Here is a 27497-nt window from a genome sequence, read left to right as displayed (position 1 = left end):
TGAAAGGAATGACAGCTAACATAACAATACCTTTAGTTTCAGTTAGCTAGGATTACACACATGGACACAAATCTTTTTACAATTTTCAAAATAAGAATTGAAATAAGATAATTATTGCTGAAAATGTTTCGGAAACATTTTCTGAGAAAACGTTCTGAGAAAATGTTTCTGAGAAAATATTGGGAGAATGTAATACAGAAAGGAAGGAGGCCCTAGTCTAGCCGGCGAAATGAAGGTTGTTCTTCGCCATAGGCTAAGTAAGAACAGTATATGAAATCCTATGGACGGATAAGCAAAGTAAATACAACATGATGAAGAAACATGTCAAAGATGAAGAGCTGTAACGGAAGAGATGAAAATGACGTGTGGACAAAAAATCCAGAAAGTTTTGATGGGTCTTCAAAAGTTACTGTGAGTTATAAGCTTACTGTCATAGAACAAGGAAAAGAACAGTTTTCTGGAATTCTGGAAAAAGTTTGGAGGGATTTTCATCTCTGATATATAAAAAACATACAACTTAGAAAAACAAATTATTAAGAAAGGAGAGGAATATTACATTTTCGTTTCAATGACACCCCAGCACATTGTTTCATCAATGGTCATTTGGAGAAAAACATGGTAATTAGACCACACACAGAATAACATAACCAAAAAAAGTAAGGTGCTGTCACAAGATAAGAATCTCTTTTGTGTTGAGAGAACAATATCTATTATACAAGCTCCCTCACATACAAGGATAATAATACACGAGTTTCTATTTGATATCATTTATCTTAAAAGTCGTTTAAAAACGTATCCAACCAAGTGAAAGCAGTTATACAATGATTTTAATGTGACGAAGCATTGTAATAATACAGCTAATTTTGAATTTGAATGACGTCAGTATTCCATGACGTCACTTTACTTCTTCTTATAATAACACTAAAACTGGGTCATGACCTCTCAGAAACAATCTCCAACATAACGTTGTATTCAATTTTGATACACAACGGTGATCTCCTACACTGGTGTGTAAGAAAGTACATATTGTGGTTTTTCATACCCGAATCCTACCTGTTTGACAAGACTAACAATATGCTATTTAGCATTAAAATTTATACATTCTGTCTTCTTTTAAAAGCGATGTACCATTTCTCGGGGGTTTTCCCCCCATTCCATCCAGTGCTCCACAACTGGTATATTAAAGGCTTTGATGTGCTGTCCTGTCTGTGGAAAAGTGCATTTAAAAATATCTTGCTGCTAATGGAAAAATGTAGCGGGTTTCCTCTGAAGACTGGATCATAAATATTGACATCCAATAACTGATGACTAATTAATGTGCTCTAGTGTTGTCAGTAAACAAAATATTTTTAAACTTTGGACACAACATTTTAAATTCTTGCATGGTCTTTAAATGTACAGGGTTACTGTGAGCTTTCAACAAAAAACAGGGTTAAGTCTTAGAAATAGTTTTCAGCCGGCATTAAAGTAAAACTTTGGGTCAACAAAATTGCTGTGCTGTTTCAGTTACTAAATATGTGTATATCGGTCTGCTGGTGTGGATCAGAGCTGGTTTAAGGATCCACGTGGCCTGTAGCACAAATAACAGCGGGGCCACCTTCCCAGGATATATATTTTGCAACTCCCTTGGGAAGAAGGGAAAAATGACCTGGGGAAAGCGTGGGGCCCATAGCACGTGCTACATGTGCTACTAGGAAAAACCGGCTCCGGTGTGAATATAAAACAATTATCACATTAATAAATAAAATTAATATACATCATTAAGAACCTAAGTGCTAGGTAATCTTTTTCATAAGTAGAACGTCATACATGTTATTTTCACTTATATACTACTGTACAGCTTTATTTGACAAGAATATACATATCCTGAGAAGACATACCAGTCAAGTGGTATGTTATTGTGCACAGTAAACGAGTGCAATAAACACAAAAGTAATGTTTGTTTTGTTTAACAACGCCACTAGAGCACATTGATGTTTTTATCTTATCATCAGCTATTGGACGTCAAACATATGGTCATTCTGACACTGGTTTTTTTTTAGAGGAAACCCGCTGTCGCCACATAGGCTACTCTTTTATGACAGGCAGCAAGGGATCTTTTATTTGCGCTTCCCACAGGCAGGATAGCACAAACCATGGCCTTTCTTGAACCAGTTATGGATCACTGGTCGGTGAAAGTGGTTTACACCTACCCATTGAGCCTTGCGGGGCACTCACTCAGGGTTTGGAGTCGGTATCTGGATTAAAAAACCCATGCCTCGACTGGGATCCGAACCCAGTACCTACCAGCCTGTAGACCGATGGCCTAACCACGACGCCGGTCAATAAACAAAAAGTGACAATATGTCATGAAGTTTACCTTCTTACCCTTCTTGTAGGGGTGGGACGTAGCCCAGTGGTAAAGCGCTCGCTTGATGCGAGGTCGGTTTGGGATCGATCCCCGTCTGTGGGCCTATTGGGGCATTTCTCGTTCCAACCAGTCTACCACAACTGGTATATCAAAGGCTGTGGTATGTGCTATCCTGTCTGTGGGATGGTGCATATAAAAGATCCCTTGCTACTAATGGAACAATGTAGCAGGTTTCCTCTCTAAGACTATATGTCAGAATAACCAAATGTTTGGCATCCAATAGCCGATGATTAATAAATCAATGTGCTCTAGTGGTGTCGTTAAACAAAAAAAGCTAACTTTTTTTCTTACCATTGTTTTCTTCATCTTACATAATTCAAAATTTGGAGAGGTTGGGATTTGTTTTTGTTTGGTGTTGGAGCTGGGCGGTATGTCGTGTATACTGTTCGGTATCAATATCATGTCAATACCAATTTACAGTACCAATCAAATTTCAAAATACAAAAATTTCGGTATTGAAAAATGTTTCCCACCAATTAGTAAAGCACTAACAATATATCTAACGAACGCAAAATGAGTTGTGTATAAATCAGACGAGAGCCTTGTGTATGGAATTTAGTTTTATTTACATGAAATTAGCGGGTGGGCCTCAACCCAAGCATGCATTTAAAGACGAGTATCCCAAAAATACCACTCGATATCGGTATCAGTATTGGTATTGTGTCCGTAATGAATACCATACCAAGGTAAATCACCCCCAAAATATCAATACCAATACTGAACCTAAAATTCCAATACCGCCCAGCTCTAATTGCTATGTTGTCTTGTTGTGCATTTAAAGTATTATATATGTACTACGGTATGTAAATATATAGTAAATGTCCTATAACATTTCCATCTGGACTGTCGTAGCCTTGTAAATGACAGAAAGTCAGTACAGCTATAGTGGTTAAAAAGTATAAAGTAAATGTAGTTCCTGTCTTGTATTGAATACGCATTGAATAAAAGGTGATTTCAGTTCAGTGGTCAACAAATATCATATGAATATAAGATTACGTGGAAAATATATAATAAATTACTTTATATTCTGTACATGCACACACCAGTGCAATATTCATCTTTGGAAAAAATTAAATATTATGTTAAGCCTGTATTCAGCAGCCACTTCACATATTTGAAAATGTGTTCTCTTAAAATAGGTGGTTGCCTAATACAGGTTAGTGTGTATTATATTAAATGATTTAGGAGAATAGTCAAATGGCCTCATAAGACAGGTGGCTGTATAAAAAAGATGGCCTCTTGAGCAGCTTTGACAGTACATACAGTTGTACTATTATGCAGATAGGATACAAAACACAACTCCACAAAGTATACAAATTTAAAACTCAAATCATGTTTCTGGCAAGAAATTAGAAAAGAGAAAAATAAATAAGTGCCAATAAGAAATAAATAGTGCATATATAATACACACAACACACACGCACGCACGCGCACACACACACACACTTAACACTTAACACTAAAACACTGAGAAAGCAGTAGTACACAAATTACCAACAATATATAAGTACAAGTTCCAGTATCAGTTCAAAAATATTTTGAACATTTAGTTTACAAAATATATTTACTATTTCTAAATACATAACATGATTATTTCTCAGAAAGCAAAGTTTACAAATACAATATCAGATAATAGATTTATTCTAACTTCCACTGAAAAGCAGAGCATTTTTTTTTTTTTTTAAGTGGGTGTACATGTATTACTGTATAGAAAACAATTTAATAATATTTTAGAAAGAACTTTTCATTCTATCCTTTAAGAACAAGCAAAGTTTACCACCAGCCTCAGCGCTGGGCAATACAAAAACAAATTTGAATACCAGTATCACTGAAGGACCATTACAAAAATTAAACATACGGGTACTGTTTAAATGGAATACTATATGTCACATTCTGTGATCGGTGGTCAATTAAAAAAAATATTAATAAAGATGTAACTAGGTTTTGAAACCTATGGAGGTGCCAATAACCCCCCTGCCCCACCCCAACCCCACCCCCTCCCCCTACACACATACACTCAAATGTGCGAAGGTGTTGTTTTTTTGCACCACTAGCTAATGTGCAAAAGTTATTTATATGTTTTATGGTTAATCTGTGCAGTAGGTACAAAAGTTCAATTTCAATACTGGACAATGTGAGCATTATCTTCAGTTGGAAATTAGAATAAATATAGTATGCAAAGTAAATCATTTACATTTTAGAACTAAACATTAAACATTTATTCTGACAATTTTGAAACAAAAGCTTCAAATAGCCACAAGCTGAACAACATAACCATGGTACATAATATTATACAACAACATATACATTTATCACAATTCTAACAAAAAGCTTTGGTCAAGAAACATAATCCAATAATAAAAATAACAACGCTCTCACAATGACTTTATAATACAATGTTCTAGCACACGGTTGAAGGCTTACACAGAGCTACATATATACATGTATAATATTATGTACTTGCAGTATGTCACCTTCAAACAAACAGACAGGTAGATGGTACTATAAATGCATGTTCATGTACTGGTTTATACATGCATGTTAATCATGACAGAAATAAAAGAGAGTTACCTAAGTAACTAGTATTGCTGGAATTGCTGTTGGGGTTTTCAGATTAGTTTTTAAAAATTATAAAAATTTGAATATAGTGAAAACTTGAATGGTGGAACATCTTCAACTTCATGTCTTTGCTTATAAAACATTACAAATGTTAACACGTTAAAAGTTGCTCAATCTCAGTACCTAGATTTTTATGTCTTACATACTAATTTTGGGTCAAAGTCATGATAAATTTTGAATTTTGTTTAGTTATAGAGTATCATTTCACCATGTCAGAGAACAGTGATAAACCAAAGTTACATGTACTAACATTTAAGACTAGCATTTATTCAAATCTATAAAAAGTGAAAATGACCTAATCTGTCAAAACAGTATCTATATTTTCTGTGTTTTTCCATCTGTTTATTCGCTGTTGTTTCAAAAAGTGCAGGTCTCTTTTAACAAAACAAAAAAACACACACAAAAACCCCCAACACTTGAACAGTTACATATTATCATCTAACTGTTGGACTCTTAATGTTATAAAAGTTCAACATGTCTTGCCTCACACACTGTTCTAAGTCACAGACAACGACAGGACTGACTGACTGGTTTGTGGAACATCAGTGCATCTGGCTAGTCACAACACCCAGGTGTATTTTGTATATTAGAAACGCATGATACATATCTGTACCTTTGTTTAAGTGAAGGAAGTTGAATAACATAGCAGTGGTTTTCCGTGACACTTTTCTCAATGTGCACAATGTTAAGATTTCATAGAAATATCCAGTGCCACACAAAGCATGACATTTCAGTCATTCATTGCAGCACTTGGCTAGTCTTAGGTATTTCGCACCATTCTCCAAATCTGAAATACTGAAATAAGCTACATGCTACACCAAAGTCAGATTTAACAAATTTTTAAATAAAAATATATTTCATTTGCGTGTGTAAATTCGCAATTTTTTTTTTATTAATGCGATTTTTCATGAATGCATTTCTGCAGGCAATCAGAGCATAGGAAAAAGGTCAATCAGTGAGCGATTTTTCTGCTCGGTGATGTCATAATGCGAAGTGTTTACTAGCAGCTTAAAAGTTAAAACATACAAACAAAATTTCACCTCATTGTTTGTTAATGATGTGAAAACACATCTAATTTACCCAAATCAGTGCCACGAACCTCTAGTGAAATGTCTGACATAATACAATTTATACATTCACCATTCTGAACTACACAGGTCTTTGTATGATCACATATATTAGGTCTCTAGCCATTATTCATTAAGAATTAAAGCGGAATTTGCCAAATATACTGAATTTGAATCTATAATGAATTTGTCAAAAAGGTATACTGAGATTTAATAGTATTCATGTCTCCTTATTTTGTCTGACTGAACAAAATTTCTTTTGAATTAATATTTTCAAACAACTTTGCAAAATGTTATTTTCAATATTTTTTCTCAATCTTACACCTTTAAAATAGCATTTGTAGTGAGCTATTTATATATAAAACCTAGAAATGGAGTCTTGTATAAATTATTTTATCAAGTACAGTTTCATTACAGCCATCTGAGAATTGAACATTTGCGTAAACCATTTTTGGGTTACGCAAAAACAAATTGAAGTAACCTATTTCGTGTTTAGGTAACCCATCATGAACACGTAAATGATGTCATAAATTCAATGTGCGAATGAAACTATGGCTCTCACAATTTTCAGTGTAATGTGAAATCGAACCCCATCACTAAGCAACTGTCCACAAAGTGTCCATTTCTGCATACGTACATTCTCACACCTGCACATACTGACTATCACTGACACCTGCACATACTATCACTGACACCTGCACATACTGACTATGACTGTATCACTGTACTGAACAACTCTTCTCATCTTTAAGTGGAATGCGACCCTCAGATATCTGCTTTTCCAAATATTCATCTTGTTCAATCCTGTGAAAAACAATATAATAAATACTCTTGTACTATGAAAAGATATAGAGGATACTCCCTGAGTGTCTTGTGATATCATAATTTATCAGCACGAGTTGATAAAAGTATGAAATCTGAGGCTTGCCGAGTATTTTTATACCTTTATCAACGAGTGCTGATAAATTATGGTATCACAAGACACGGGGGGGGGGGGGGGGGGGGGGGGGGGGGGGTATTCTTTTTATCATCCATTATTATTCTTTTCATTTGCAACAGTTGGAAACAATGTCAGTAATATGGGTTGAATGTCACTATATTTGGCAGCGGTAGACTTGTTAACTAGCAGAACGACAGTGGCGTGACATCACTAATGATAGGTTTAGCGCTGAAACATGCACAGTGACGTAACAAAAGAAGCGATATCTCCTAGGAGAATATCGCAGGAGATATCACAAATTATAGTGCCAGTGATATCTCCTGCAAAACACTTTAATGGATAATAAAAAAACATTACTACACTCCGACCAGTGTTTGTTTCACTGACATGAAAACTGCAAATTGGATTAATATTACAACATGGGTTTTTTTTGGGGGGCGGGGTGCAAATATGCACCTTAGCATAAATTTTACAAACAACCATTAGTATCTACTGCGTGTATCTGCAAATAAAAGTGTTTTGTTTAATGATGCCACTAGAGCACATTGATTTATTAATCATCAGCTATTAGATTATGACATATAGTCTTAGAGAGGAAACCCGCTTCATTTTTCCATTAGAAGCAACGGATCTTTTATATGTGCCATCCCATAGACAGGATAGCACATACCACGGCCCTTGATATACTAGTTGTGGTGCACTGTCTGGAACGAGAAATAGTCCAATGGGCCCACCAACAGGGATCCACCCCAGACTGACATGACAATACATTAGGCAAGCACTTAATCACTGGGCTACGTCCCGCCCTATTATACATGTATCTGCAAATACATGTAAAAGAAAGACATGTTTTATTTAACGACGCACTCAACACATTTTATTTACGGTTATATGGCGTCAGACATATGGTTAAAGACCACACAGATATTGAGAGAGGAAACCCCGCTGTCACCACTTCATGGGCTACTCTTTCTGATTAGCAGCAAGGGATCTTTTATTTGCACTTCCCACAGGCAGGATAGCACAAACCATGGCCTTTGTTGAACCAGTTATGGATCACTGGTCGGTGCAAGTGGTTTACACCTACCCACTGAGTCTTGCGGAGGCAAATACATGTAATGCATGCATATAAATTCCTTAACTTCAGGTTGGGTGAGAATGACACAAAATCTATATGCACACACCCCACTCCCCACACCGATGTACATTAGGTCAAAAATTAATCTGAATAGACATTCAATGCTGTGGTTTTCCAACTGAAATTCTATTCTAAGGCAACAAAATTAATTATAGAAAGGATTTTTAGAAAAAGAAAATTTTGAATTGGCCAAAATATACCGGTATGTTAGGCCAGTGGCCAGTTCTTATGGAAAATGCTTTATTAGATGTAAATGTTTAGTAACACAAACAAAAAGACATTTTATTCCTAATATGACACTGCATTGTTTTACTTGTAAACAGGTACGAAAATGTCATCAGGTTCTTGTTATTACATAAAAGTTCCTGTAACCTGCAATTTTTATTTGATACTGTATTATCACACAGTGACAGTGGTTTCATTTTGATATTTTGTTATAAAAAAAATCAATGTATTTACCATCCACCTCTATGGATTTCAATGGCAGATGACATCTGTGTAGTGAGACCTTATTTGTCTGTGTTTAGTGGGAATGCCTGACATCGATCTCCCAACCGAGTCACTAAAACTCTATGTGGGTTGGAGCTAGTAATAGGATGTGAACCCAGTACCTATCAGCCTCAAGGCGTATATACTAGACGCAATATAATAGAATAGATGTTTGACAACACCCCAGTACGAAAAATACATCGGCTATGGGGTGTCAGACTATGGTAAATGCAAAAATAATGTGATAATAAACTATTTATTATACGCAGGCAAGTGTCAAATAAAACTGTTATTTGCTTAATTAATACAGATGGTTTGTGAATGTGAAAAACAGATTTATCAATTTGCTCAACACAAGTGAATGCTTATATTTTTACTATTAAAATGTTCCAAACAAAAGTTTACCCGCTATTGAAAAAACTCACTGAAAAAATTATCTGTGCATATACTGCACAAGGTATTTGTTTAATGGTAATTATGGAAAAATTATAGCATTTTTAAGAAATTATTTATTGGTCATTTATAAACATCAAGACAATTTGTAAAATTATGGTGTGTCTACACAAGCAACTATTTTAACCATTTACAAACTTTACAATTGGTTTGAGATCATCTATTTTATTTTGTGCACAGGAACTCCTTTCTGCAAGTATATATATATACTTTCTAATGAAAACTAACTTAACAATTCCTTTCTTTGAGAAGAAAACACAGTGCATGATGTGGATAGGTTTCCCTTCATTGATGTGGATAGGTTTTCCTTCAGTTACAAGTACAGTAGTACCACATCGTGTCCAGTCCTGTTGACATACTAAAATTTAATATTGTTGATGTATCTCAAGCCGGTCGTGACTGTGTACCGTTACACGAAGATCCCACTTAAGATGCAGAATCACCTATTTAATTAACACACAAACAGATGAGAGTCCCCCGCAGAATGGTAGCTCCTATCGTATCCCTATAGGTCGCATTGTGGGAATCTAGCTAAGTCAACTTGCCAGAATGTAAAGCATGGGATTTCCGTTCAAGTGGTGTTTATCTTGTGTACGCTGTATGGAAAAGGTGAGACATCTCCGATCTTTGGTGCCTGTCTGTCGCCTGCCTCTACCCGTATTTCAACGGCTGACCCTCCGTGCAATTATCAAACAATCGCTCAATCCATTCAAACTGCACATACAAAACGAGGCCATCTATACTCCTTTAAGTGGCACACGTATTGCATGTCTCGCGGCCAGTATCGGGATGGCTGCTGTGAAAACTGAGACGACACTCGGTCGCAGGACGTGCGAGACGGGGCCCAGGTAGAAGCGAGACGGACGATTCTGCCAACAGACAGGTTGATTGCTTTGCGACATTCCTGTTTACCCATTAGCACACATGGAGTTGGATGAAAAAGACCCATCAGCAGATCAAACATGGCTGCGGCTGGTGTTCACGCCACCATTCTCCAGGAACAGGCCGAGTCACCGTGATCGTCATGCCCGCTTTCTCCAGTTGCTTTATGAAAATATGACAGCCAACAGCAAAATATTTTATTAAATTAAAAGTCAACTGCAGTCAGAATTTGTGTGAGGATCTATCATGCTATGCCCATTGAGCTATTTCACGTTCCAGCCAGTGCACCATGACAGGTATATCAAAGGCCGTGGTATGTGCTATCCTATCTGTGGGATGGTGCATATAAAAGATCCCTTGCTACTAATGGAAAAATGTAGCAGGTTTCCTCTCTAAGACTATAATTACCAAATGTTTGACATCCAATAGCTAATGATTAATAAATCAATGTGCTCTAGTGGTGTTGTTAAACAAAACAAACTTTTAACTATCATGTTATGATCATTTGGTATGATGGACTCATGGATGGGTGTGAAAATCGGATCAGTGGAATAAAAAAACTGACATATGGAAGGATGGAAGGATGGAAGGATAGAAGGATGGATTCATGAACGAGTTGATAAATGGACAAATATATATATATTAATACATAGAAAAAACAAATGTTTTATTTAACAACACACTCATTGCCTTTTTATGTAGTTATATGGCATTGGACATATAGTTAAGGACCACACAGATAGTGAGAAAGGAAATATGCTATTCTTTTTGATTAGCATTAAGGGATATTTTACATGCCCCATCTAACAGACAAGATAGTACATACCACAGCCTTTCTTACACCAGCTATGGTGGACTGGCTACAACGAGAAATAGCCCAATGGGCCCACAGACAGGAATCAATTCTCTAGGGAAGGGTATGAATAGATGAATGGGTGGTGTCTCATGGATGGAATGGTGGGTGCGTGGAGGAGTAGATATATGGATATACAATGTTAAAAATAAAACATTATGTGATATTAAATATATGTCTGGGTTTTATTTCTAAAATTTGACTTGACACCCATGGCTTTGACTTTGGAAATTTTTAATTTTTGGGGAAATTTTCAGTTTCATTTAAAAAACATCTTAGTAAGCCTGGTTAGAATTGAAAAGACAAATACTATACATATACTTGTATTTATTCAAATTAATATCTAGTCTTATGTATTGTTTTCAAAATATGCCTTTATATAATAAAAAATTAGAATTATTTACAATGATTGGGAATTTTTTACTCCAAAATTGGGAATAAAAAATGACATAGCCTTTGGGGAATGGTGGGGAATGTTGCCGATTATCGGAGTCTAGAAACATAGGTGATAAAACACATGTATGTATACTACATTTAAACAAAAACAATTGTGAGATAGTGAGCTCAGGACACCCAACACTGACATTGGTATTTTATGTTCTGGTGACATTAAAAAAACACACAAAAAACAAAAACAATTAAAAACATAATATAGCTCACTTGGGTGTAATTAACTGCTTTTACAAATCTGTGATTCCAATAATGCAACCGGAGTAAAATAATGTTATTACAATCCAAGTGTTAAATTTACTTTGCCCTCAAATATTGAATACTCAACTATCATGCTGCACAGCAATAAACATAGAGATTTGTCATTCTTCGTGACAACATATGTAATTGTCGCATTGCTCTTATTACTGTATTAACCTTTGCCGCACTTAAATCAATAATAAACGGCTATATCTGTCGGGTGTGTCCTGGCGTGATTGCCCCAGTGGATTGTCACGCATCTTGTTGGTAGGGTAATCCCTCCCAGCATGCAAGGAGGCACCGACAAATCAGAATTGTCACTTTTGTCCGAGAAAGGGCTTTAATATCAGGTAAGTCGAAGATTACAGGAGATGTGATACTGCCTAATTAGTGGGCCAGCTTTGAAGTCGCTAGGAAACTTTTCCACTAATGCACATTGAATCCTGGCAGGAGACAAATGATTAAGTCCCAACCAATGAACATTAAGTCAATTTAATTAGCAAGGATGTGTAAACATTAATGAATGAAGGGTGGTAAAGATATAGACGAGTAAAAACTATTTTACAGCAATATTTATTGTGGTACCTGTTATGACAGTACACATATTAGCTGTTATAAGAACATAAAACAGTCTTATTTATTCGCAGTGTATTTCTCTTACAAACAGAATCCCAAATGGGGATTTATTTTTCAATCAGTATCTGTGAAAGTAAACTAATTACTAGATATGCCCAACTGTCTTCATATTTTCAAAGTTTTTGTTGTCATTTCTGTTTCTTTTTTAAATTATTTATTGGGTGGATTTTAAAAGTTATAAATACATCTATTCATTATAATTAGAAAATTAAACATATGAAATAAAGTTAGGAAAAACTTCTATTGTTGTTGTTTCTGGGGGTTTTTAACATTATTTATTGGGTGGATTTTTTTAGAGTTTTAGAAAATTATAAATATTAAAACAGTTTCTAATCCATTCATTATAATGAGAAATTTAAACAGATTAAATAAAGCTAGGATATTAAACTTCTTAATTTTGTTTACTATTTTTAACCTTTCTGTCTTTTAAAATTTATTAGTAATATTTTATTTTTTGTTTTGATGAGGAACAGTTAAAATTTGTAAACTGCTGCTTATTAATGATACCAACAGTATTAAATGCACACATTTCTCGTTCCAGGCAGTACACCAAAACTGTTATATCAAAGGCCATGGTATGTGCTATCCTGTCTGTGGGATTTGTGTATATAAAAGATCCCTTGCTACTAACAAAAAAATGTGACAGCTTTCTCTAAGACTGTATGTCACAATTACCGAATGTGACATCCAATAGCCGATGATTAATAAATCAATGTACTCTAGTGGTGTCGTTAAATAAAATAAACTTTATTTCAGCTTGTGAGGACGAGATGAGTTGCATCCCATCAAGAAAACCCCTAGAGTGACAGTCATCAGATGTGCTCTAGTGGTGTCGTTAAACAAAACAAACTTTAACTTTAAATGCACATGGTATGTAGAGTAACATGGCCCGCGGATACGATGATTAATAAATCAATGTGCTCTAGTGGTGTCGTTAAACAAAACAAACTTTAACTTTAAAGGCACATGGTATGTAGAGTAACATGGCCCGCGGATACTCACGCTCGTTCCTGTGTGTCTAGATGCTGTACAAGTTCATCTCGCTTATTGACCACATTCACCAACTCCTCAAGTAGTAACCGCTCTCGTCGTTTCTGAGACTCCGTTTTTTGCCAGTCTGAAACGCAACAAAATACACATCCTTAAAACTTGTACCTTCAAAACACGGAAAGGAATGAAACATTTCTTTTATGATACATCGGAACATTTTTATTTTATATGACCCTACAATTTTTTTAATTTTTTTTTTAAAGAAATACCTGCATTAATTGTCCCTACCTGCATTCATTTTGTATTTACATTCACTTAATGCTAAACAGTAGGATGGGTTATAAACAATTGTGTGTGGTTTTGGTTCTTTCTTTTTTCTTCTTCTTCTTCTTCTTTTCTAGTTCTTGTTTTTTTCTGTTTTTCTTTTGTAAATGGTCTTTGATGCGTACAAAAATCCAATACCACAAGAATGTTTACGTTATCTTAAATGGTTAACAAATAAAATCAACTCAGCTGTGAAATGCTGGATGACTATACAAACAAGGTAACTGCAAAGTGTTCTGGGGACATTATCAATGCAGCTCTTTGCTGCTGCAAGGCTTGCAGTGTTAACCAAACCAAATGTTAGCTCAACACTGAGCCGGGCACACATCCACCTGCAAACACGCAAACACTCCGACTTACCCAGCCTAACTTGTGACATATGGCAGCAAATAGCAGCCTGTTTTTCGACAAACACCATGTTGTTAATGCCACAAAGAAGAGCGCCGAATATCACAGGTAATTGTGTGTATTAAAGGGTTAATCTAGGATTCACACAAAGTCAGTAACAAAAGCGTGCGGCGGGTCGCACCAAATACTCGGCAAATACTGAAAGAATACCGTTTTCCTTCACCACCATTGACAACAGTGTCCAGTCAAGACTTCAGAGTTGGACAAACACAAGTCTACGATGGTGATCTTGGACAAACATGAGTCTATGATGGTGATCTTGGACAAACACAAGTCTATGATAGTGATCTAAGTCATCAATGGCTAAATGAAAAGGTGTAAAGTGCAACTGGCAAATGTTTGGTAGAAAATGTGAAGAGTCAAATGAACAAATGTCATGCATTTTAAAAGGACATTATATATATACACTGTTGAGATGTAGGTGGGTTTTGTGGGGTTTCTTAAATGGGTAAACTACTGGTTCACTGGACACTGATACAAAAGGAGTTACTTTTAAAAAAAACCCAAGCATGTGAAGCTCTGATTAGTAATGTAGTTATCAGTATCCAATACCTGTTAAGTGTTGGTGAGGGGAGGATGGACGGACTATAATTATTACTTGCACATCCTCACATCTTCCCCTTCCCATGCATACTGAGTTTAAATAAAATTATTTTGAGGGTAGTGGTTATATTTTAAAAATTGGAACAGCCTTGGTTTACTTTTAATCATTTCAGACTGAAACATGTAAAATAAAAACAACAGATATAAATCATATAATGAAAATAATATAAATAATTGTCTGGAAACATAAGCCTTGAAAACATAACTGCATCCTTTTATGTGTGAAAGTACATGTATATATATGCTAAAAGAGTGACAGGGAACACAAATATTGACAGAAAACCATTTAATTGTGATGCAGGGATCAAAATACAGGATAACAAGTCTGCAATTAGACTGACTGTAGCAATTTCCTCGGGTGACCAAATACTGGCACGTGCCCATATGCTAAACCTGTAACTGTGCTGGTAACAGTATCTGCGACATGGCAGGTGTTTCAATGAACTGCGAGACAACTCGGGACACTCGGCTATCGGATACCATTTGAAGACTTCATCTTTTTTTTGTGTCCACTTTCTGTAGCAGTGATGTCCTGTGTCCATGTCAGGGTGTCACCTTGCACCTCAGCCCTGAGCGCCACGTGGGCCGACCAGCCAGCCATGCGACATGCACAATGGGGAGTGTATCGTTTTCTCGTGCTCACAAGTTAAGCACTGATCTTCATTTTGGCACCACAACAGCTGAAGTCGGGGTGAGCTGACAGAGAGTGAAATCAAGCCCTCTGCTTTTCTCTGTCTCGGCACAGGAGCATATGGCTAAATTGTAGCACCTTCATTGCGTCATAGCAGTGCTGGTGGACAATGGCTGGATGACACTGGCTGGCAGTTAACGGTTGTAGGTGTTCAATCATACTCCACAGGCTGTGTGTGTGTACCTTCGCCACTGATTGCCGAGGTTTTTCTACAAACACCGACAGACTGCAGCAATTTACACTGGCCACATGCCGGCCGACATTGAGTCTTTTCATCAATACTGCACAAACTGATCAATTGCACAATCTCACAATGGTTTACAGTTTTGCATGTAGATTTTAATAACATACCTTTCTCTCTTCTTTTTTTTATCTTTCCTTTTTTTTGGACAATAAGCAATGAAATAATAAAAAAAAATATTCATTTATATCTACAATGTACAGTAGAGCTGGAAAAAACCCGCTGCAGGGCTCACCCTGGCCATAGCCAAAGTAGCCAATTGTTAAATTTTATATAATGTGGCCACAACATTTGTACTTAAATTGGCTAATACATGTAAACGTTTGTTAAATTTTATATAATGTGGTTAAAACATTTGTACTTAAATTGGCTATTTGTTAAATTTTATATAATGTGGCCACAACATTTGTACTTAAATTGTCTAATACATGTAAACGTTTGTTAAATTTTATATAATGTGGCCACAACATTTGTACTTAAATTGGCTAATACATGTAAACGTTTGTTAAATTTTATATAATGTGGCCACAACATTTGTACTCAAATTGGCTAATAGATGTAAACGTTTGTTAAATTTTATATAATGTGGCCACAACATTTGTACTTAAATTGGCTAATACATGTAAACGTTTGTTAAATTTTATATCATGTGGCCACAACATTTGTACTTAAATTGGCTAATGTAAACGTTTGTTAATGTAAACATTTGCTAAATTTTTGTAAACGTTTGTTAAATTTTGAAAATTTGTACTTAAATCAAGCAAAATATTCAAGCAAATACTCCAGATACCTGAAAATTGGCTAAGATAGAATTATTTCCTGTATGACTCATCAACAGCTTTTTCTGGTGAATGTTTTGTGGTAATTGTAATATGTCACAAACGTTTGTTGCCTCCACCTAAGATACTGTTTAGTAATACATGGTCTTTTGTGGTGTATGTCGTGACACAACTTGTTCATGGACCACTTGATATAACAAGTACTATTTTGGATGAATTCAAACTAAACTATTATTAGTGTCATACATTTTATTTGGCCTAATGTTTATCAACTATAATATAACATTATGAAGATTTTAAAGAAAAACAATGCTGATACTTATCTGGTAATGTTGTTTTGGTTGTGTTTTTTGTTGTTGTGGGGTTTTTTTTGTGGGGGGTCTTTTGGATTTTTGTGTTTTTTGTGGGATTTCTTTTTTTTGGGGGGGAGGGGGTGGTATTGGGTTTTTTGTGTGTGTGTTTGCTTTTTTAAATAATAATTCAATTTGACATACAGTGTACTATGGGATTCTGTGAAGCCAATTATGCATGGTTCTGTATTCATTGCAGCTTATGCATCCATCTAGCCAACTAATCCTATAAGTGGCACATTGCAACGTGTCAGTGTAGTGAATTTACGTGTATCCATACTATACCTACAAAATAAACAGATTTGAAACCAATATGTCCAAACCTGCACATGCTGAAAAGTGGAGATAAAAAAAAGACCAACTATTTTACTCTACAATCAGCTTAAACGTAAGTATTTGAAACACTGATCCAAGTTAATAATGGTTTAACAAACCAATGCCATTGACTAGGAACTGCAGGACATTTAGACTAGAACAATCACTTAATGATCCCCACTAGAGAACTGTAATCCTCAGCCCAAATGGAAAACACACCTTTCATGTTATTTGCTTTCATCAGTTCGGTGTATTGATAACATGGAATAAGGATTTGCTTGCCTTTGATCTCTCTCGGCAGTACATAAACAGCCACTGGATGAAATAATCCCATAATAATGTCTTAACAAATAGGCACAAATACTGCTCTCAGACTGACAACTTGTTTTGGGGGTTTAAACTTGATTTGGAAGAATATTTTCCATCAAATGAAATGTCATTTAAATGTTGGATCATCTTAAGAATAATTTTTATATAGTTTTGAATTAAAAAAAAAATGCAGTTCATACAAATAAAAAAAAATTAGTATTAACTTCTGAAAAAAACAACAACCAGTACACACATTTTGTAAAACAAAATCTTTCCTATTCCATAAAAATAACTGGAGAATCAGAAATAAGGATTGAGATAATATAGCTATAGACCTCACAGGGAATGCCTTTTTTCATCTTATGGAATTTACTACAATTTATTTATTTCTGAGTCGAATGATTTCTAAATTATACACCAAAATGGTATTTTTTGGGTTATTTCCAAAACACTTTTACTTTTCTTCTTACGTCAAACCAAACTTAAATTATTTACAAAAAAAAACATTTTTGTAGGAGGATGGGACAGACTATAAATATTTATTAAATTATTGATTTAGTCTTAATAATATTAATTTTAGTGTAACTTTAAAAACATAACATTTATAAAACAATTTATATATATATATTTTTTTTTTTTTTTTTTTTTTTTTTTTTTTATTATTATTTTTTTTTTTTTTACTGGTAGTTGTGATACATGTATTTTGAAAACATTAAACAAAAAAATTCTTGTATGATATATTATTTTTAAAATTACTTTCCAAGTCAAAACAATATTATGCAGTGTTTTTGTTTCACCAAATGAAGCCTAAGGGAATTAACTCATTCATAAAATATAACACATGAGCACACATATACAATATCAAACTCCAAAACCATGTTATTATGTTAAGGGTTGTTGGTGGTGTTTTTTCAAAATAAACAAAATATTCTTAAATTCTATGGCTAACATAATGAACCCGTAACCACAATTGTGTTTTATTTCGACTTAATGTCTGGCCATATGGGAGTGTTAGCCTGATGCTTAACACAGCACGGCCGAGCAGAGGAGGTAAGAATGGTCACATCCATCAATTGTGACACCTACAAGTTGACCGCCTCACACAATGTTGGTGAGATAATAAAGCCATAACAAATTTGGCCTTATGTGCACGAGATGAAATGATGCATTTGTTTCGACACTGTCAACAACGAAAACTTGAAAGAGATTAACATTACCTCCAAGTCAGGTTCAATCTACAGGCTAATTGTTCGGCAAATTGCCGTCAAAATAGTTTGCCAGACATGGCCGCATTATGGTGCTGTAGTGACAGCCAGAACAACACGGCCATATGGCTGAGTGTCAAAGCAGCGAGATGGAGGGGATTCCGCAACAATCAAAGAATACAAGCAAATTAAACGGCAATCATTCGCTTTCACTTGTGATGTTAAGAACCACGTCTTCAAAATATCAATTTCTTATCAGGATTAGTATATTGATTATGGAATAAGTATCAAAATCATATCAAGAACGTTCAAAGAGATGCCAAAATAAAAACATAAAAAAAATAAACCAAGACAGTAATGGCTAGTGAATATATGAAAAAAAGAAAATTAATTGAATAATAATAATTCCAACAATATTAAGTATTTCAGATAGCTTTTCACTTTAGTAATAATCATTTTTAAACTTCTAGCTTCTGAGAGTGAAATTTTAGTAACTATTTATTTACGATTAGGAAAAATACCTCTCCCCCACCCCTCAAAAAAAAAAGGTACACAGTATGACCAAACCAAATGGTGATTTGTAAATAACCAGAATTACAGTATGTAATAGAACTTTAGAAGCTATAGAAAGCAGTCTAGTATAACAACATTGTTAAAATCCAACACCAAACCTCCCCCCCCCCCCAGTTTTAAATTTTGAGCATTAGCTAGAAATTCTGATTAGATTAAACAAATATAATTCAGAAATCAAATATTTTTGTTATTTCAAAATTCATCTGACTGCTTACCTAGCACAATTTAGAGGAGTAATCTTCAGCTCGCCTTGATTTGATACATGTACACACGCAAAATCATATCCGTTTAAAAATAAGAAATAAAAAGAAAAAGAAAACCCCCATCAAGATTTCGAAGGAAGGAAGGAAATGTTTTATTTAACGATGTACACAACACATTTTATTAATGGTTATATGGCGTCAGACATATGGTTAAGGACCACACAGATATAGAGGAAACCCGCTTTCACTACTTCATGGGCAGCAGCAAGGGATCTTTTATATGCACTATCCCACAGAGAGGACAGTACATACCACGACCTTTGTTACACCAGTCGTGGAGCACTGGCTGGAACGAGAAATAGCCAATGGGGCCACTGACGGGGATCAATCCTAAACCAACCGTGCATCAAATGAGCGCTTTACCACTGGGCTACGTCCTGCCCACTCAAGATCTGGCTATGATCAAACCAGTCTGCGGTGCCAGGTGCAACAAACAAGAACCCACACAAGTTGATCAAGTGTAATATGTGTAAACACATCCCATATAAAAATAGTAGTCAACATGGTCAAGAGACTTTTATTGTCCAAATATCTTGACCATCCTATGGCCTCGGTCACCCATTCTTAACATTTATTAGCTCAAAAACATCAAAATTCCAAGGTCATGACAGAAGAGAATTATTTTTTTTTATGATCGGCATAATAATGACACGTGCGTTAAGTGAATGGACTGGATCAACACACCTGTACAGAGAACTCACAATAGGTGACTAACAAGCACTGGGGCATGTCGGCATGTAACATGCATCCTTGTAAGAGCCCCGGACAGCCAGCCCCTGGCTCAACCTACATAACTGTGTATTAAGATCAAACACTGGTAAATGGGTTTGTTTTCCTTGGGGCTGGACAGGCAAACCCACAGCGGAAGTCTGTCAGAGAGAATATGGAACAATTAGCGACAAATTGTCCGATTAGGAGAATTCTATTGTGTCATCGATGGGCCCTGCACCGAGCAGAGTGTAAATAACCCGGGTGTTGGAGTGTCCTCACAGGAGAACAAACACTTGTACAGTAATGAGCCGACCAAGAGGCTACAAGTGGAGGCCCATATAGTACCAAATCTTCACATTCCACACAGCTCACTAAAAAATGTAATCTACATTTAAGGGCATTTTTCATTTGATGTTAATTTTCATTCACTATACATTTATACCAGTAGGTAGGGGTGCTAGCTCCCATACCAGGTGATGCTGGGTGCAGCTTCAGGTATTCACCACTCCTGATTACTGCCCACAACTTTCAACCAATTTAGACTTTTTTTTACTGGCACCAAATGTTTTCAGTAATTACATTTAACAGAAAAATATGTATGTTTTTAAAAATAGTTTTAGACAAAGATTTGTCTATTTTCAATGATTATAAACAAGTGATGGTCAGGCAGGTTTGATAGATACAAAGTCATGAAACGTACCTTCGATGGCCATCATAGCTCGCAGTTCAGTTTTATAGTTTTAGACAAAGATTTGCTTATTTTCAATGATTATAAACAAGTGATGGTGTGGCAGGTTTGATAGATAAGATACAAAGTCATGAAACGTACCTTCAATGGCCATCATGGCTCGCAGCTCACGGTTGAGCAGCTCATAGCGCTTTTCCAGGTCATCCTCTTTCTCCCTGTAAAGAGAAGATTTGCAAAATCCACTTTAGCACAGAAGTCGAAATCTTTCAACTAAATGCTCATGCCATGTTAACCTATTGAAATAAGACCCTCGGTGCATTACAGTAATGTTCTTATACCCGGGTCTTAGGGGAGATTGTCAAATTAATGCAGGAATCATTTCTAGCATCATCACTCTTGCATACAAGCACAAGAGTAAACTTATTATTATTCACCAACAATTAGGCTGTTGGTTTTAGAGTGTTATCGCGTAATCACTCCAGTCTTAGAGTAAACACAATTTCCTGATCTGCTTTTCACATACAGCAGATTCCAACGGCTTACTAATTTAACACCCATATTTAGCATAAGACACTGGATATTGTAGCTGCAAGTGTATAAAAATGGAGAACAACAGCATGTACCGCAATCACATTAGAAAAACGCTCAGCATGAACCTGCTTAGCAAAACAAGAGGGAAAAAAATATACATGTATATGAAAGAGAAAAGGGTGAAAAAGGAAGTTTAATGACATTCTAGCATAATGTTAGGCAATGGTCGTATTGTATATACCACAACTGTGACACAGCTTAAAGCTAAACAGATGAAATACAGTGCCACAACACAGGATACTCTGTTCAGTTTAAATAGCAAGATGTCTTTTATGTGCTTTTCTTAACAGAATGAAAAATTACACATTACATGACATATGATGTACTCCAAGACAGACTGCAAGAATCTGAGATTATGGGATGATTCTGTTACCTCACAGAGAAGTGGAAGTTTTACTAGCCTAGTAGAAAATAGCCAAGTCTGTAATACTACTGGTAGTATTCATCAAATTGCCAGTATTTTTGAGTATATAGCTTGTCAAAGTGCCTGTCAATGCTCTACCCAGATGGATGTAGAACATGTGGATATGTCATGTTTACATCAAAGCATCAGTTTTGAAGAAATTCATTATAGATGGAATATTATACTCAGTCTGGGCATGGAATAAAGATGATAATATAACATGGTTGCTATTATTATGTGATTTGGATTATATTCTGTGATTCTATGCTTAAACTGACAATGTGTACATGTACGTGATGTAAGTTAGCAGTCAGGTACATCAGACAATTGGATACAATATAATTCCAAGTACAATGTTTACATTTTATATGAACCAAAATTTATAATTTATGACAGTATATTTGAGTGTATGGTACATATGCATAATTTTTACAGATTACTTGATTGTTATTTGTAAAGAATGTTTTCTTTTAAATGTAATATATACATGCGCGCACACACACACACTAACTGTAAACATCAAAATTATTTAACTCTTAACAAACTAAATTCAAAACATGCGAAAAAGAAGCAAACATTAAATTTGATAGGGTTTGTAATATCTAAATAAATACACATGTATTTACACACACTATTTAATTTTCCGTAAATTACAAGTCCCTAAATCACTAAATTAAACTATGGTATTCACATATGCAAATCAGTAAGTAATACAATGTATTATAAAACAAAATTCATACTTTTGATATTTTTGGGGTACATGCATACATGTGTATACATCGTGAATGCCTTTCATACTCAAAATGTTTTAACTTCTGTTTATTCCTGTTTGACATTAAATAGTTTTTTTATCATGTTTTTATTAATTGTTTTTGTTGTTTTAAACAAGTATAAATCTTTAGAATTTTTGAATTTCCACACTAGGATGAGTAATAATTTACAAAATTATAGCATTTCATTAACAAGATACTTTTTAAATTGTAGTTGTTTAATGTATCCTTCTTATAATTTTTATATTTTAACATGACAAATCTTTTAATATTGCTAAAAAATTTTATAGAAGCATATATCTCAAATTAACAATAAACGCAAACAAATGCACCTACTAAATATCCAGTTAATAAGACTGAGTAGTCAAAGATGTGCAGTTTTTCTTTAATATTAATTTCAATCAATAACATGTGCCCCGAATTCTCTGCCATTGAAATGATAGTTTTGACTAACAACTAAAAATACATGTTAATACATTTTCTTGTTAGAGTATCTACATATTCGGTGTGTCTTAGATTTTTAAATTTGTTTATATTGCACATAGATCAGTTTTCATATTATTTTCTAATATACATACATTTTTTTCTTAATAAATATGAAATTATTTTGGGCTACAACAAATATTAGGATGATATTGGATATACAGACACTGATGTTTTAATTTTAATATGTACTTAACTTGTTTACCAACATTGATTAACTTGTTTACCAACATTGATTAACTTGTTAAAACACTTTATTGGTGAGCAACACGTTAAATGACAACAAACTCAGGACACCTAGTCTCTCTAAAAGTAACCATCCAAACTTTGTAGTCAATTAAACTCATTGATTAATCAAGTCAAATTTAATACACATGGGCAATAAAGGCTATTTAAAAAGTTTTGAACATAAAATTCCCTTTGACCCAATTGTTTCAATTATGTCAGTTAGAAGAAAAAATAAATTGTACAAGATTTATTAAATCAAAAATCCATGCTGAGCTCCTACAAATATTACGATGACGAGGAATGCACTGAATATCAAGATATTGATCAAGTAAGAATCTGTAAATATAATGTAATTTTATTAATTAATTGTATAGGTCCTTGCGTAATAAATCTAAATTATATCTCTTTGGCAAAGAAAATCATTGTGTTTGTGCTAATTTTAGAAATATGTATGCAAATCTTGAAAAAATTATTAATAAGTCTAACTTTGTTTATAGCTAGATATACCGTAATTGGTTTATGTTAACCAGTGTGTGTAAAATGAGCCTGATGAGCCTGAAAATGTCCTATAATGAATGTAATCGGAAAGTAATGAAGAAAAATGAGACATTCCTATTTATATATCAATTATTAAATAAGGGTAATTTCTTAGAATTCTAATTAAATCCTGACTACTTAGTAAAAACTATTTTACACAAAATAAAATAAAAACTGAAATCAGATACATGTAGAAAATTTAAAGCTAAAAAATCAGATCACTGAAGTAAACTAGTGCATATAAAAGAATATTTTTATTTTCAGTTAAAAAAACAAACCTACTTATTCTTCAGTTCATAAAATATGGAAAATAAAATTAATTGTTACTATAGGATTTTTGGTTTTATTTGTATTAATTGTGGAGAATTGTTTTTTATTTTTTACAATACTGTACAATACCTGTTGATATGTTCAATTTATTGCCTCAAATACATCCAGTATATTCTCTATTTTAAAAAAGGTTGATTTTAAAATCTCAATAAAAGCATGTAACCATTTTCTTGTATTCAGATAAGATTTGAAAAATTTGGATTGGAAAATACATGTAGTTGACTGAACACTGAAAATAAATTTAAATATTTTTTTAATTAAGAAATACTCTTCAATAATAACAAGTACCTTTAACACACTCGAGATAATAACTGTTATGATTAGACTTTATTGTAGAGATAAAAAAATTTTTTTTACTGTGTTATTATAAGATGAGGTATTTTTTTTATTATGATGCAGCATGTATATTTCATCATAATACTTTAGTAGTGCAATAATACAACACTTTTTGTTACAAATAATAATAATAATAATAGTAATACCCAAATGAGTCATTTTTCTGTCAACAATATGCTGAAAGTGAATCTTACTTTCTAAATTTTATTTAATACTTTGTGAACATTTCAGAAGCTTAATGCTTCGAATCCCTGGAGAGGTCATCAAGAACAAACTTGGAGACATGTCTCTGGCATGTTTGGTCATAACAGAGATTTAGCCATTACATAAAAATCGGCTTTCACTTCATTTATTTGGTACAGACGCCTTAATGTTTCAATGTGTCAAAAACAAAATTCAATAATACGTTGCAGAAAATCCCACATCGGATTACTGTCAGTGCCTTGGGCCCCGGATTAAATGACCACGTCTTGTCTTTGCATGCTCGATGCATTAAATATCATAGACCATTCATCTGAATGTTCGGAACACAAAACCGCGCCACAATACAGGTTCCTAAGAGCATTAATATTTCTTTGTTACGCTACTTTCCACAACACTGAGGATTAGTGTTGAGAAAAGCTATGTTTGAACTCCTGTGTAAACAAATGGTTGTTAACTACAAACACATTGATGACTACACACAACCCGTTTTTATTCTTTTACTAGTGCTATGCGAGGAATTTTTTCACCACTGAAATTAAGTAATGTAAAGAATTCCAAGCTAGATGCTTCAGTGTCCCGTTATTGGCTCTGCCCTCCCATCATCTACTTGACGAGTATGTAAGCACGAAACCCATTCCAAATGAGTGGGTCACTCAATACATACATTAGGTAACGTTACAATAATGGACCCAAATATTTTCTCACTCTTATAATGGATTCATTCTTGAAATAGTTTTATCACCCAATGAAAAACGATTTAGTTTAGCATGGAAATTATTTTTCACCACCTAAAAAATGTTTTACGACACCTACATGTACACTGTATATGTGCATATACTGCGTGCAAGAGGGCATTGTTTATTAAGTTATTAATTACAATTATATAATATTAGCATTTTTACAAACTTGTCAGGGCTTCTAGATTATGATAGCCCCACTCCCATGGCTAGTGATATTCAATGTTGGGCTAGTACATAACTAATACTGCCATGCCCAATGGCTAGTGAAAAAAAATAGTCAAATGTTGCAGTTGTCTATTTTGTAAATATGAATATTCTTCACCCCCCCCCCCCCCCCCCCATGTTAGTGTTCTAAGCTCTATTTCCCTCTTTAAGTGACATATCTGATTATTACTATTATTTCGTAAAATTGTATTAACTTAAAGTAAAGTTGGGCTAGTAAATGTTTTAAATCACTGATCCCATGGCTAGTGGATTTTATAAAAATTCTAGAAGCTCTGCTTGTGTTTCTTTACTTTATGAAAAGAGCGAGTAACATGGACATTTTTTAACTGACATATTGCTGAAATAGGAAATGACACCAGACCATTCTAAATTATCTTATGTGTATTGGCTATGAATATATTCTCTCTCCCCCCCCCCCCCCCCCCCCCCCCAAACATAAAATAATTTAGTAGGGCAAACAAAACAAAATGCTTATCATCGAAATAAAAAGCAGTGCCTTTCTTTGGTATAAGTACTACCGGTATATCATGGCAACCTACATGTTTAGATTAAACATTTAATGAAAACCAAAATGGCTACCAAATACCACAAACATAATCAATTTATTGTGTTAAACAGAAACAATAGCTAATAATTTTCAAGTAATAATATATAATTATCTAAAAATTCAGTAAAATTAAAATAAAAGTACAAGGAATATTAGGCCATGCACTGTAAGCTTATTATAATGGCAACACATTCTTCTATTCATTTACTTATTGTATATACATAATCGTAACTGACTGTCATAGAGCTGATTTAAAAAATAAAAATAAAAGGTTTGTTTATCTAACCATTTTAGATGATAAAAATATTTTATTTTAAAATTACATGACTATTAGAGTGGGCTATTTTACGGCATATGAACTTTTCCTATGAGCTAGTATCAATACTGTGATTTCTAATGACAAATGAGACCAAGGTTTAGTCTATAAAAATAGATTAATATACACAATGTCATGTACATTCTCACAACAAGAGTTATTCTGAGACATTAACCCCTGTACAAGTACGGTATCTTTATTCACACTTTGTTTAATCAGCAGAGCTATTAGTGGCTTAAGATAACTGTAAAAATAATCCCAGTGTTGTCACAGAGGTTATGTTTTTCATTAAGGCAATGGGTCTCCCCAGACAGGACAGCACATAAGATGTTTTTTCATATTATTTTATAAAGGAGAAGGGTGGTTCCACTAATGTAGCTTAGGGTAGGACAATTCTTTTTTATAATTCCACCACCCACAAAGTATGATTCTAAATTAATCTGCATATAATATGAAATTGATAAGCTAATGAAACCCATTTGCAGCATTAACGTGTCGGAAATCATGGGGATTCCCCATGAGCTTATTTACATATTTCTATGCCACATTTTGCGGTTTAGCTGGATGAACTTTCTTTAAAAATTGTTCTGATGCAAAATACTTGTTAATGCTATTTATAAATGCTTGTGTGATGTCATGTGTGTCAAACTAACAGAAATGTAAAATAAATAACGGAATCTATGCCTAATCATTGCATGTCAGTGAACACCACACATTATTGAGCACTTACTGTTTCAATACATTTTTAGAACAAATAAAATGGGTAATAATAGCATTGTCATTATTAAAACAAAAAAATATAAAAATAAAATTACCCGGTAGTAGAATTTTTTTTTTTTTTTTTTTTTTTTTTTTTTTTACTATAAATATTTTATCACCTTTGGAACTCAATAGTAGTGAGCAGGATTTTGTTAATGCCAGCCACATTCTGTTTTAAAAAAAACACCTATTATTTACACAAACAAAAAGTTTTAAAATGCATTTAATAAATTAAAATGGGGATAACAATTTGCAGATGTTAATGTTGATTTTTGTTGCAGTGCTAGTAAAACCTATTCTGCAACAGTAAAATCAGCCATAATATAACTAAGTTATCCCCTAAATTTATTTAAACCAAGGAAAACATATGGCATGAAAAAAAAAAAAAAATTGCCCACCTT

At 34.1% G+C, this 27497-nt stretch overlaps 1 protein-coding gene across 4 annotated transcripts in view; it reads right to left on the bottom strand.

Moving 5' to 3' along the window:
- Nucleotides 1–3721: 3721 nt before the first annotated feature.
- The window catches only part of LOC121370606 (EH domain-binding protein 1-like), an 88848-nt gene continuing 65072 nt past the window's right edge, over nucleotides 3722–27497 (bottom strand). For all 4 annotated transcript variants that reach the window (XM_041495951.1, XM_041495952.1, XM_041495954.1 and 1 more), the window contains 3 exons: nucleotides 20769–20842; nucleotides 13180–13294; nucleotides 3722–6900 (listed from right to left, as the gene is read on the bottom strand). In XM_041495951.1, coding sequence (XP_041351885.1) covers nucleotides 6816–6900; nucleotides 13180–13294; nucleotides 20769–20842 — 274 coding nt within the window. In that variant the 3' untranslated portion in view covers nucleotides 3722–6815. The remainder of the gene's footprint in view (nucleotides 6901–13179; nucleotides 13295–20768; nucleotides 20843–27497) is intronic.

The sequence above is a fragment of the Gigantopelta aegis genome, chromosome 4 (assembly GCF_016097555.1).
Source record: "Gigantopelta aegis isolate Gae_Host chromosome 4, Gae_host_genome, whole genome shotgun sequence".
Taxonomy (NCBI): Eukaryota; Metazoa; Mollusca; class Gastropoda; order Neomphalida; family Peltospiridae; genus Gigantopelta; species Gigantopelta aegis.
Note: the sequence above shows the minus strand (reverse complement) of the source record. Positions and strands in the feature narration are given on the sequence as shown.